Here is a 13910-nt window from a genome sequence, read left to right as displayed (position 1 = left end):
ATGAATGAAACTCAAAAATATTATTCTGAGAGAAAAAAAGCCAGACACACGAGACTTTATAGTATATGATTTTACTTATATGAAAAGGAAAATCTATAAAGACTGAAAGTAGGTGAGTGTCTGAGCCTGGTGGATGGGAACAAGAGTGACTACATATGGGCATAAGAGATCATTTGGGGGTGATGGAAATGTCCAAACACTGGATTATGATAATGGTTGCATGACTTTAAATTTACAAAAAAGCATTAAATTATATAATTCAAATGGGTGAACTTTATGGTATGTGAACTATACTTCAATAAAATTGTTTTTAAAAAGTAATTCAACTCGTTATTTAAAATTCAAACATCACAGAAATGTGTAATGTAGAAAACAATATCCATCCATCGTTGTTTGGTGTCTGTTCTTTCAGACTTTCTCCATGCATATCATTATACACACGTGTACACACACATGCAAATTAATATTACATACGTCACCATACTACACATAAAGATTTGTACGAACTTGGCTTCCTTATTAAAATATCTTGCACAAGAAGGATGAGTTTATAAACAGAAATGCAGTACAATCATCTCTGTGCTTTAGAGATGAACCAAGGGTGGAGAACTTACAGGTGGAGACTAATTAGGAGGCTTCTACCTGCCAGTGTGAACAAACTATGGGGCACGCCCTTGACCTCTCTGTCACCCCAGATGCAGAGGGTGGGTCTACTTACACTCCCAGAGAGATCCATTGTGTTCCCGGCATTGCTGTAGTGATTCACCTCCAGAGCCACAATAACCCCCGTCTTCATGAAGCCAACCTGGACAGAAGGAGAGTGATTTCTCAATAGTCCCCTTCCTCTGTCTATCTCTAACTCTTCCTCCACTTAAAGTACTTGGAGGAAACAGAAAGAGCAAGACATCACACCATAAAAACAAAGAAGTGAACATAAGAGATCACCAGCACTAAATGGGTGAAGGAGAGAGGAACTAACATCTCTCCAGTGAAGAACGCTTGGCTCCTCAACCCTGGACACACCTTCCCCCACTCTCCTCATTCATTCTTTCTACCTACTCCTGACTTCCAGTTCTACCAGAGGGACTAAGGAAGTAGAAAAGAGAATATTGGTCATGATAGGGCAGGAAGGGAGGGTGAGAAGAGAAACTAGGAAAAAGACTAGAGTCTCCTCTCACAGCTTTTAGCCAGCTTGTGGAAAGAGAACCTCGCAGGTGCATAGAACTAGACTGAGACCTGCAAGGTTATACTGGTGTGTAGGGGAATGGGATACGTGGTCAGAACAAAAACTGGCCATCCATAGGAGCCCAGAAAAGGGCCTGTCTTAAAGGGAAAGTGAGCAGTTCCCAGCCACATGTGGCCTGGCAGAGCAGGTGCCTACCCAAACAACTTTCCCTATCCAGGCCCTTGGAAGTTTTATTTCTCATTGTGAATACTAAGCAGCCATTCTGAATTTTACATCAGGCCGTGAACATGTTAACATTTGGCCACCCTGCAGGCGGGCTTTACCCTAGGTCTGCTGACAAATGCTTCTGAGCCTCAGTGGCTAAAGACCAGATTTGGAACACAGCAAATTCACAAAACATGTGAACACCAGCCTGTGACATTGCTTGGGAGGTGGCCTCCCAGCCTCCCCCAACATAACCTCTCTATGTTGCTGTTGGCCAATTTGAATTCCTCCCCTTGCTTTTTCTCCTTTGAACTTCTACAGATAGTCATGAGAAAGGGCAGAGTACATCGCAGGATTTCCTATGAGGTGGCACTGCCCGCCCTGCCACAGCCCCCAACATCTGGAACCTTGTATCTGGCCAAGAAGGGATGTCTGCCACCAGTTATCAGCATATCCTCGTCACGATCCAGCATGCAGCGTACAGGGCGGCCGGTCCTGAGGGAGGTATCAGAGGGTCAGAAACCTGGGGGTCTCCACAGAAGCCCTGCCCTGTGAGTCTCAGAGATGAAAACAGCAGGAAAGCTTTCTTTTTCTCACTGGGACACTGAGCGGACTGACACTGGGGTGCTTTGCTGTCTCGGCACTGGGCTGGACAAGGTGGAGAACACAGGAAGTGAGACGTGTCCTTGTCCTCGGGGCCCTCACAGCCAGGTAAGGGAGATAACATGTGGACGCATGTATCAGAACACAAAGAACCAGGCGCTGCTACCCTCACCCTAATACCCAAAAGTTCTAAAAACAGAAAGCTGTGAGAATGCAAAGCAAAGGGAATCTAACTGCTAAATGGGGGAATCCAGAAAGCCTTCCTGGCAGAGGTAGCCGTATTCTTCCTATTCTTCCTCCCAGAGCCCACTGGGAAGACTCACTTGTATGCAGCCAAGGCCACTGCAGTGGACACCACGGTGCTCCGGGTCTCCTTCCCTCCAAAGCCTCCTCCCATTCTCTTCACTCGGACCACAATCCGGTTTGCTGGAACCCCCAACATGTTTGCAACAAAGCTCTGTGAGAAAAAACAAACAAACAAACAAGCAAACACTTACCCTGAATGCATCATTTGGACGGACTTTAGGTCTGACCCAGAGCCTACCTAATATGCACAGGTCTGATTACCACGTGAATTCTGAGATTCCAGAATCACCCTGTCCTCCCAGTGCAGCTCTCAGATAGGGGTGCTGGGGTCCAGCACTCATCAGTCACCACAGACTAAAATCAGATACTTGTTTTTAAACAAAGGAGCAAGCAGCTGGTCCCAGCATACTTTCAGAGCCAAAACTCATTCTACTTGGCCAGGAACAGATAGGTCATGAGGGTAGGACCAGCTGCCAAAAGTGCTGGCAACCACTGTCACATTACAGGATATAGAGAAATGGGGAATATTTGAGATACTGTGGATTCAGTGGTCAATATGGCTATCAGTTATCCAAGCCCTTCATGCTACAGATGAGGAGACTGAAGCTGGATATGCTTTGATCAAGGCTATACATCACTGGAATCATAATAGCTAACACTTGCTAGTCTCTTTCCAAGTATTAAAACTCATCCAATCATTACAACAATCCTACCAGGCCCAATTTTGTAGAAGAGAAAGATTACGTAATAAGCTCTGGGTCCAGGACCACTACCATCAAATCCCCTTCTGGATCAGCCTAGCTCTTCCTCGTCCCATTTCCCATACTCCCACTCTCAGTCTACCAGTTCCACCCTGGTGCCTTCCCCAGGCTCCTGAGCTGACCCACAAGACACCTACCTGGGTCTTCATGGTGTTCTGTGTGGACACAAAAAGCTCCATCTCCCCTGCCTCGCCTTTTGGGACAGCGATTGTGCAGTGAGTCTCTAGGTAGAAGTGCTCTTGACCACCGATGTACAACTCACCTGGGGAAGCAACAAGACCCCCGACAGTGAGCTTGTTGCTGCAGAAGGGGTGAGTTGGCTTAAGGAGAGCATCTACTCTCTCAGTGCCATGGGCAGGAACCAACTGCTCACAGGTCACCTCTAGGTTCCCCAACGGGGGTAAAAGAGGGTCTCAACATCTTAGCCATCTGGGAGCTGAACCTCCTACCCCAACAAAGAAACCAGAACGACACTGAAATGCACTGGGCATTTCTCACTGCAGCCAGTGGAAATAAAAGATTTTCAAAGTATTACTGTAAAATGTTGGAAAAGGTGAAAAGAATTAACAAATGCAACTGAAAAGCTAATACAATCTGTCAGACCTAAAGCTATCAGGCCTGTGGCAAGTGAGCTTACTAGTGACTTAGTGATTCACAACAGTCAGTGTAGGAAACAATTCCAAATGGGGTCTAATCAGCAGCTTTGCGCTGGGGTAAGAGCTAAGCACCTAGTTTCACAATGCGGGGGGGCAGGGGGTGGACAAGGGGCGGGTAGGGGGCACACTAGCTGACAGTGGGTGAGGACTACCTTCAGGCGGACAGGGAGGGCCAGCAGTCCGAGTGGTTAGAGGCCTGGAAGAGCCACGGCTGACCAAGCAGCGGTAGCCGTTATCTTCCCTGGACAGTCTTCCAAATCTGACACACTATAATCTGTCTAGAATCATTTAGGCTTATCCATCCTAGAGTTAGGAGATTGGAGATGAAGATGACGAAATTCCTGCCCAGACAACTGTCTACTATTTTGTTATAAATGCCAGAGGAACGCTTCTGTAGGAAATGATTGGAAATCACGTCCCTGCCCCAGGTCTCAAGGTGCAGCTCTTAAGTTTCATTCATAAACCAGCACTGGCCCATCCCCACTGCTGTGTGATGTATCTATACCTGAAACAATGTTATCTGCTTCCGAAAACCCCTTCTTGAGGTCTCCTTTCTCAATCTTCATCTCATGTCCATAAAAGGAGTTGTTTTTTATAGCATCCTAAGGATCAAACAGAAGCTTCAGTGATTTGAGTTCCACAGGGAAGAGAGTGGTTCCCAATTGGGGGAAGAGAAGCTCCATGAATCGTTGCCTCTCTCTTCTCACTCAGGCATCTCTACAAGCTTCTTGTACAGACTTAAAATAAGCTCAAGTGCAGCCCAGAAAGTCGTATTCCTCCATTTGCTCAGACCAACGTGGACAACCTTGGATCTCAAGGAAAAGCAATGAATCCCTCAATGACCCAACTAGAGCTGAACCTAGGAAGCAGGGACTCAGTGTGGCCGTCAGTAGACACAATGGGAAAGGTTTCATAGAACCACACAATCCCAGGATGGAAGAGAATTTAAAACTATCTAGTCAAATCCCACCTGTTGCTCAAATCTCTCTAGAGGACGCTAATCATGTGCCTCTACAGACAGAGAGCTCACCCATCTCTACATGTGGCCCACTCATTCTCAGTTACCTCGATGGTGATAATGGCTGGAAGGTCTTCGTAGGTGATTTTCACCCCTTGAGCAGCTCTCTGTGCATGTTCTGGGGTGTCGGTGACCACAGCACCAATGATGTGCCCAACACAAGTCACCTAGGAGCAGAGCCAAACTGTTGAACAACATTGCCAAGTTCTTCATGAAGCCAGTTATTTTGGGTTGTTAAAAAAGGCAAAGGAAATCCCTGCCCCCACAATTTCCTGTTAAGACACACTTTAGGGATGCCCTGGAGCCTTTTCATTTCCTTATCCTCCTATTTGGGGATGAGTGATTCTTCATAAGTGTTTAGAATCAGTAGAACTGTAATGGGACTTAGAGATGACTAGTATCAGGATGACGACTCGCTTTAATCTCAAGGGCCAATTCTGATAATTTAGTACTGACAGCCTGTTGAGCAGCAGCCCAGGTTAGAATGTAGTGATTGATTAGTAATGTCTGCCATGAGCAGCAGAATGGGAGGCATGGCAGTATGAAGTGTATCTGTCAAGTGGATCTACTTCAACACCTTTGGTCTTCATATGAAAAGATGGAGACACAGATGTCAAGATCACAAATGGCTTGTTACTAGACCCTGATTAAAACTTAGGTTCTCACTCCCAGTTTCATTTTCTTCTACCACTCCACTTTCTTTATCTTCTGTTTCTCATATTTATACCAAAACATTCTCAAAGGCAGCATCGCACCTTATATTCATCTAGATGCCCAGAGCTGTAGTTTCTAAATGCTGGTTCTTAGACTTGATGATGACCCATAAACTAGTTTTTTGGTTAGATTTATAGAATGATTACTGTTTACTTTTCATTTAATAATTCAGTTCTTATTAATCTTAATGAATCTCCTTCAGAGATAATTTTCTTCCAATATCCCCCCAAAATAAACAACAAAAAATTTATCCAACTTATCACTTTGGAATATGGGGTTTCTGAAAATAGGAACCAATACTTAACATGGCTGTCTGTGATCATTTTTTCTTGAGGACCAGTTATTGACTTAATTCATTGATTAGTGTGGCGGTTGTTGAACTTCGTAATGCTAGCAAAGTAATATTTTTCATTCTCTCCTTTATTTTTACATCAGTAATAAGGTAAATTTGCCCTTCAGTAACACTGACCCACTTCTAATTTGCAACATTTGATCAGCATTCGAATTATAAAGTGACTGTCTGAGAACTATCCTATAAGTATAGGGATTTTTGTAGCAGCTGTCTTAAATGTTATGAAGTTTTTTTTGGTAAGGGTGGGAGAAGAACTCCACTTATAGTTGAAATCAATAAATGAACTTTCATAAAAGTAAATTATCAGTATACACATGGTGGTGCTGTTATTTCTATTCTGGTTAACTTGTTTAATGAATTTTTATTTTAATAAAGGAGCCTAATGTTCTACCCTTTAGAACCAGATTGTTTGTACTGATACAATCACCATCGTTTTCTTAATTCCACTTTGGCATGGAGTCATCCTTCTATGTACAAACTGCAGCCATCAATTAAATAAACAGGTAAACATTAGGTTAAAATTAAAAGTGCTATCAGGCATATCGCACCACTTTCCTGATTGTCTTGAACTGGCCAATCGGATAATGGCCACAGTATGTGCAAATGTATAATTTTTCAAGATTAGGGATTTGGAGGAATGAGCACAAATTAAAACTTAAATGCTCATTCCACTAACGTCACATTTTAAAAATCCAAGAAATACCTTATCCTTTGCAAAGACGGTTTCATCATTAAAAATTCCAGTTTCGTTACTCCCGGGAACATCATCAGCGGAGATGAAGCAAACAAATCCCGGTACTTTCTGAGCTTCTGAAATATCAATGGACCTGCAAGAACAAGTAGTGTGAGGGACCAGGCAGGAAAACTGAAGTGGAAGACCTTTTCTAACTGGATAACCCTGGCCTCATTTTGACAGTTTTTCCACCATCCTCATTCCTACCTTCTCTACATTCTATTCTATTCTATTCTATTCTATTCTATTCTATTCTATTCTATTCTATTCTATTCTATTCTACTCTATTCTATTCTAGTGTTGATTAATTGCTTACCATGTGAAGACCACTGTTCTGAGTCCTGCTGGAGATATAAGATGAATAGGAGAGGCCTGGCCTCATTGACCTAATACTATTCCCTGTGTCCAAGTAACAAGGAACCAAACCATAGTGAACAGCAATTCTAAATGCTGGCTAACCCACATCACAGCTAATGCCCATCCAGAATAAGCACATTAGGGCCCTTGATGTACCACTGATCCAAGGGCCTTGAACATCATCACACAGTCAAATTTCTCTCCCCACATCCATGGAGCTACCTCAGAGGGCGAGGCACACTGGCCATAATCAGGTGATTCGGACCTCAAAGGGAGAATGCCTGGAGAGTTTAATTATAAGAGTCTGTGCTATGCACCGCTCACTCTGGCCCAGGCTCCCGTGGGGAAATCGAACAGAGGCACCTCCGAGAGAGGTGTGCAAACCACTTGGAAGTACCAGCCAACTTCCAAACAGTTAATCCTCACCAGCGCCACCAGAAAATCCTTGTCATTATCCCCACTTTACATTTGGGGAAACTCAAGCTCAGGGGATTCAAATAGCTTGTCCAGCGTCATCCAGCCAGAGAGCAGCAGAGCTGGGGTTAGGACTGAGGTTAGGCATGAAGACTGCCAAAGTCAGGTCCTCCGGCTGCCCCACACTCCCTCCACGTGCGTGCAGCAGGGAAAGCCCTGATCCTCACAGTTGCTACCAAGTCCCGCCTACGCCCACCTCCATGCATTCAGGCATCTCAGACATTTCAGACATCGCTTAGATGGAGCAAAGTTGTTGGAGTGCAGACAAGGCAGGGCAGGGTGCTGCCAACAAGGGCTCCAGACAAGGGCAAAGGGAAACGAATGTGCCCCACACTTCCAACCATATCATCTTAAACATTTTTTTTTACAGGGACCTGGAAGAGTTGCACCATTACTGGAACCTTTTTCCAGGCCAGCAGCGGCCACCAGGAAAGACCAATGACAAGGAAACATGATCCCTAATCCACGCAGAGGCAGGGCCTAAGGGAGGGTGCTCTTAGCCACTGTACGCAGTGGGTATGTGTCTAGTGCCCATCAGGAAACAAAGTCCACAGTCTCTGGCCTGAACCTCCAGAAGCAGCACAGCCCTGTTGCTAATGCTGCCTGGCTTCAACCTCCAGCTCTGCCACTTACTAATTGTGTGACTGGGGCAAGTAACCTAACCTTTTTGTGTCTCAGTTCCCTCATCTGGAACATGGGAAGAACAATAAGTCCTGCCTATAGGGTTGTTGTGAGAAATAAATGAGCCAATATATATGAGATACTTGAAACCAGACTGTGGCAAATATTAAGTGCCATATAAGCGTTAGGTCATTGTTATTGTTGTTAATAGTGTTATTAATATTATATTAATATTATTATTAATAATAATAACATTATTATTACAGCAGTGGTATTCCTGCTGTTCAGGCTCCCGAAGTTCAACAAGCAGGTACGAGTGGCTATTCTCTGATAGGTCCTTTGTGGGCACTATCACTAACCCTCACAAAAACATCCTACTACATATGGGAAAACCGAGAGCTTAAACACGCAGGCCAAGGTCACAGTTGCTATCACAGGAGCAGGGATTCAATGCCAGGCCCGTCAGACTCCAAGACCACATTCTTCCCTTCAATGCCGCCTCAAACTTTGCACTGAAGTTTAGCCCAATCTCCAAAACGCACACCTAAGCTAGTCCCATTAAAGGCTTTCAGCAGCTCCTCATTGCTTTTCGGGCCAGGTATGATCTCCCTGCTCAGCATCCCAAGGCTTTGCTAATCTGGGCCCTGATACCTCTGCAAGTCATCCCTTCACCCTCCCAGGTACCCCTGAGCCTTAACCTCTCCTGCTTCTCTCCAGACTGACGTTGTAAGATGATCCCCATCCTCCCCTCCAGACTGGGAGCGGTGCCCCTCCAGTGCCTGGCAGGGTGCTCCCAGAGCCCCCCTCCGAGGGTATTCCCTATACTCACTTGATCTTGGCATGGGCCCGGGTACTGGTGACCAGCCGGAGGGACAGTTCATTATCGTAGCGAGGTATGTCATCACAATACATGGCCTCTCCAGAGGCCTGCATGGCCGCAGCCAAGTGGGGTAGGGGCCGGCCCACCATGTCATCCTCAGACTGACCCTTGGGCACCTCCTGGAACAACATGGTTATCAGTCAGGCTGAGCTGTGGAGGACTCTGTTCTCCTACAAGCCCAGGGAAACCGTGGAGAGTTTCAGGCCTGATAGCAAAGTAAACCTGAGGAGTGAGAATAGAGGAGGCAGGAGTGGAACAGGCAAACGCAACAGAAAAGCTCATAAGAAGTAATTCAGAAGGATAGTCGTAGTGTCACCATATACAGGAATAGCAACAACAACAACAAAAAGAGGAACCTAATTGTTCACTCACAGGAGATCAGGTAAATAAATTATGCTATGCTCATACAGAAGACTGAATAGTATACAATATAAACACATATTTTTGTAAAATTTTAATTAGAGGAATGCAAGTTCGTGTTAATGTAAACACAGGACATAAAACGTGTGTGTGTGTATAAAATGATTTGAATTTCTTAGGGAAAAGAATATATGTCCATATAGGCATATATGTCCATCTGTCTATATAGGTGTAAAAATGGAAAGAAAACAAAAATAAAATAATTTTTCTCTCAGAATTATGGGGATTTGCGGGGATTTTCATTTTCTTTACACTTTTCTGTATTTTCCAAAATAGCTAACGTACTCATTTTGTAATAAAAATCGTTTATGTGTTTTTCAAACTAATAATAATAATAATGGCTAATATTTACTATATACCAGAAACTGTCTATGCCATTTACTTTTATTAACACATTTTATCCTCACAACCGTCCAATGATACAGGTGCCACCATTATCCACATTATAGACATAATTAACATGCCTAAGAGGCACAGAGAAGGTAAGGAAGTTGTCCAAGCTTACACAGTTATGAAATAGCAATGTTTGTACAGAATTGTACACCTGAAAACTATGTAATTTTACTAACAATTGTCACCCCAAAAATTAAAAAAAGAAATAGCAATGTTTGGTTTCAAGTCTTGGCAATCAGGGCCAGATCTCACGCATTGGACCACTACTCTCTAAGGCAGAGATTAATGAATTGTAACCCATGGGCCAAATCTGACCCACTGCCTGTTTTTGTAAAGTTTTATTGGAAGACAACACATTTATTTCCTTATTACCTCTGGCTGCTTTTGTGCTACAAAGACAGAATTGAGTTCTTGCTACAAGACTATATGGCCCACAAAATCCAAAATATTATAAGGAAAAGTTGACCTTTTATCTAGTGCCTCTCAACATGTTTCTGTTGATAGAAAGTTGCTTTGTTTTGTTTTGTTTTGTTTTGTTTTGTTTTGTTTTGTTTTGTTTTGTTTATATGCTCAAGAGAACTCCTGACATTAGTCCCACCAAGGAGTGAAAAAATGGGGAGGGAGGATTTTTTTCGTTAAGGAAAGGTGAAGATGAGAGTAATCCCAAGAGAGAAATTTTGGTGAATAAATAACTTCATTAATATTAACGTAATTCCCATTTTCTTCACTGGATAGTTATGCACAACAGTAAGGAGCATTAAGTACCTATATACAATTTAATAAGGTCATTCGCCAACGGTCAGCATCGTCTGATGATGTCTGCAAGGGCCCCTGATATTAGCCATGTACAGTTGATACTCACTTGATAGACCTGGACATTAGCTGGAGGGTCCTTCTGAAAGAGTAAGGTGGCGCTGGCGAAGGTGGGGTCCAGTCTACCACACTTCTGTGGAGGCAAAATAACAGAGGTGATCATGACTACTTCTATCATTGATCCTGTCCTTGGTTGTCCCCAACTGGTAAAAACAACAACTGCTTCCCTCATCTCCCCATTTTACAGTCTTTCTAGTATACTGGTTGGATCTATCCCAACAATTGAACATGAGGTCTGAGAGTTCAGTATTTAACTACAGCCTCTATTTCTCTCCCACCAGCCCTGCACTATACATAATGAATGGTACATAGTTCCTCCAATACACCAAATGCTTCCCTCCTTCCTGAATGTATGCAGACCGTTCTGTCTATTAGGAATATCCTTTCCTACCAGCCTTCCTGGAAAAGTCTTCCTTTTCCTCCTCAATTCTGTGGGAAATATTGAAGGATACAGGAAATGTTCACAATATAATACAATGGAATCAAGAGGGACGTAAAACTCTACATGCAGTAAACACCCAAATCTATTCAGAAAATGATAGATCAAAAGGAAGGAAGACGATAGATATATCAATGGATGGAAGGATGAACAGAGAGAGAGAGAGAGAGAGAGAGAGAGAGAGAGAGAGAGAGAGAGAGAGAGACAGCAAACAGAATTACAGACAGATGGGCAGATAAATGTAAGAAAAAGATAAGAGGAATAAGCAAAAATATTACCTGTGGTTTTCTCTAGGACATGAGAGTAGAATAATTTTAAATATTTTCTTTACACAATTCTGTTTTTCAGGTTTTCCACATAAGTTCTATTACTTTATATTCAGAAAATAAGAGGAATTATGAATGTTTTTAAAAGAGGGATTTTGCCCTGCTGTCCCCCACACCTGTGAAGCCTTCTCTCCTGTTGCTCTCCAATGCTCCAGCTCCTCAGTTGTCACACGAGACTGGCCTTTCTGACTGTTTTCTCCTGCACTAGGCTGCCCCCTAGTGCCTCATGTGATCTTTACCACATAAAAGGTGCAAAATAAATAAAAGCTTGTTGGTGCGCCAGTCTCAGGAGCCGGGGTTCACCGCAGCCAGCACCTTCTCCTGAATATACACCTTGTAGTGAGCACATTCCCCCTGGCTGTAGCAGCAACACCTTACATTTCCATCACACTCGACGTCCCCATTCTAACTATAAAACCATGGTCGTATCAGCTACACCGCTGAAGGATCATCCTGTCTACCCTCCTCCCCCTTTTGCAGATTTTATAGCTGAGACTTACAGTCGTGACTATTCAAGTTCTCACATGAGGTAATGACACAGCGAAGACAAGAACCCACATCCTGACTCCCAGCCCAGTGCTCTGCCTCTCATCTGCGTGTGGCTCCCTGGGCTGTGTCCCTGGTCCTTTCTCCTCTGTTCTTGGATGCCCAGAGAGAAGCAACTTTACCACCTGGTCCACAGCGCTCCCTCACCCAGACCACATCCCCAGAGAAAAGGGCTGCAGAGAGCCTGGGCCTTGCCCAGAAGCCTACACTTACATCTTCAGAGTCCTGCTGGCCCAGCTTCTGCAGCACCGTCAGGTAGAACTTGAAGAAGAAGCTGAGGGTGAGTGTGCGTCGGAAATCCACCATGCCACCAGGAGCGTCGGGGGACAGTTGCAGTTCCTCTGCCAGGCCTGCAGTCACCTCCTGTAGCAGCTTTTCATTCCAGAAACTGCCAGAGAGCAGGGTGTGGGAGAGCGCTCCTCTCCAGCCCTCAGAATCACTTGTGTGGAGTGGTGTGCACAGGGCCTCAGAGTCGTATGAACCTTGGTTCAAAATGTGGCTCAGATACTTATGGTTTTGTGACTTTAGGCAAATTACTTAACCTCCTCGGACCTCGGTTTCCTCATCTTTAAAAATAGATGCAATTTTAAAGGACCACAAAAAATAATAGTTAAATCTACTGAGTCCTTACAATGTCCTAAGTACTTTCTATGAAACATCATTTTTAATTCAAATTCAAATTCAGAAAAAATTGTTTTATTCTCATTTTACCAGTGAGAAAACTGAGGCATGGTTGACTTATGTTCCCTCTCTGGTAAGTGATGGAGCCAGAAACTGGAACCAAGGAGCCGAACTCTGAAGTTAAGCTTTATTTGATGAACATGGTTATTGTAAGAATTACACAGGATAGTGTCAGTGAAGTGCTTGATACAGTTGCTGCTGTATAGTGGCCATAGAAGTAGTAGTAGCCATAGTAATAATGACGCAGTACTAATTGCAGTACTAGCAATAGCAATAGTAGTAAGAGCAGCAACAACACTACTAGTAGTAATCTGGCAGCGGCAGATGCGGTACTACCAGTAGTGGTAGAAACAAAAGTAGTAGTAGTGGTGGTAGTAGTAGTCGATGAAGCAGTGGTAGTAATAGTATAAGCACCAGCAATACTCAAAATAGTAGTAGTAGCAGAGCAGCAGCAACACTACTATTAGTAATAATGGTAGTAGTAAGAGCAACAGTATCAGTAGCAACAGTAATAGCAGCTTTGGCTGCATATTAGTAGTCATAGCAGTAGGAACAGTAGCAGCAGTAGTAGCAATGATAATGGTATAACAGCAGGAATACTATTAGTTGCAATACTACTAGCAGCAGTAATCGTAGTAGTAGTAGTAGTGACCGTGATAATAGCAGTAGCAATAGTGGTAGTGGCAGCAATAGTAATACTACTAGTAGTCAGAGCAGTAGTAGCAGCACCAATAATATGGTAGTTATAGCAGCAGCAGCAATTTTATTTTGCAGTGAGCTCTTACTGTGACAGCTGCTTCCGAGTGGTCTTGAGTGCTGAGATGGTTCTGTCAGCCATTCCGCCAAAGCAAAGGGCCAGCTCCTTTACGTGTGTGGTTCCTGGCTCGAATAGGACTCTCATGCCACAGGTCACCTTGGCTATGTCATCTTCTCTCCGGGAGGCCTGCTTAAATGCTGAGAAAAACTCGCCCTGAAACAGAACAAAAAGGTACCTGTTTCCCTCCCTGTTTTGCAAGGACTGCAAACGGTGAGCCAGAATCACAGAGATATGAGGTGAGGTAAGAAGATAACACCAGAGCAAATGAGCAAGGAGCTGGTGGGAGGAATCAAAGATCAGGGCATAAGAGACTATCACCTTTTCAGGAGAAGTTCCAGATAACATTCCCAGCAGCTGGGAGGACCAGGATTCCCCCCCTGTTAGTTAGGAAAACTGAAAGTCAGGGACAAAAAGGAATCAGGTGTTCTCAACCAAAAAAACAGCTGGGAGGAGGAAGGGTGCTTTTAGAAAGCCTCCTCCGAGACCCCCCTCAGCCTTGCCTCAGAGCCCACCCAGCCCCTCAGGGGCTGCCTCTTAAGCAGAAAAACTG

General features: G+C 44.0%; 1 protein-coding gene across 2 annotated transcripts in view; it reads right to left on the bottom strand.

The window, feature by feature from the left end:
• XDH (xanthine dehydrogenase) overlaps positions 1 to 13910 on the bottom strand; it is a 59364-nt gene that overhangs the window by 18992 nt on the left and 26462 nt on the right. For both annotated transcript variants that reach the window (XM_088796223.1, XM_088796224.1), the window contains exons 14-24: positions 13329 to 13513; positions 12076 to 12250; positions 10541 to 10624; positions 8815 to 8984; positions 6504 to 6627; positions 4782 to 4901; positions 4222 to 4318; positions 3198 to 3322; positions 2317 to 2450; positions 1798 to 1885; positions 719 to 805 (exon numbers count right to left, since the gene is read on the bottom strand). In XM_088796223.1, the coding sequence (XP_088652349.1) occupies positions 719 to 805; positions 1798 to 1885; positions 2317 to 2450; positions 3198 to 3322; positions 4222 to 4318; positions 4782 to 4901; positions 6504 to 6627; positions 8815 to 8984; positions 10541 to 10624; positions 12076 to 12250; positions 13329 to 13513 (1389 nt within the window). The remainder of the gene's footprint in view (positions 1 to 718; positions 806 to 1797; positions 1886 to 2316; positions 2451 to 3197; positions 3323 to 4221; positions 4319 to 4781; positions 4902 to 6503; positions 6628 to 8814; positions 8985 to 10540; positions 10625 to 12075; positions 12251 to 13328; positions 13514 to 13910) is intronic.

This window comes from Rhinolophus sinicus, chromosome 2 (genome assembly GCF_057876585.1).
Source record: "Rhinolophus sinicus isolate RSI-liver-muscle chromosome 2, RSI-T2T, whole genome shotgun sequence".
In the NCBI taxonomy this organism is placed as follows: Eukaryota; Metazoa; Chordata; class Mammalia; order Chiroptera; family Rhinolophidae; genus Rhinolophus; species Rhinolophus sinicus.
Note: the sequence above shows the minus strand (reverse complement) of the source record. Positions and strands in the feature narration are given on the sequence as shown.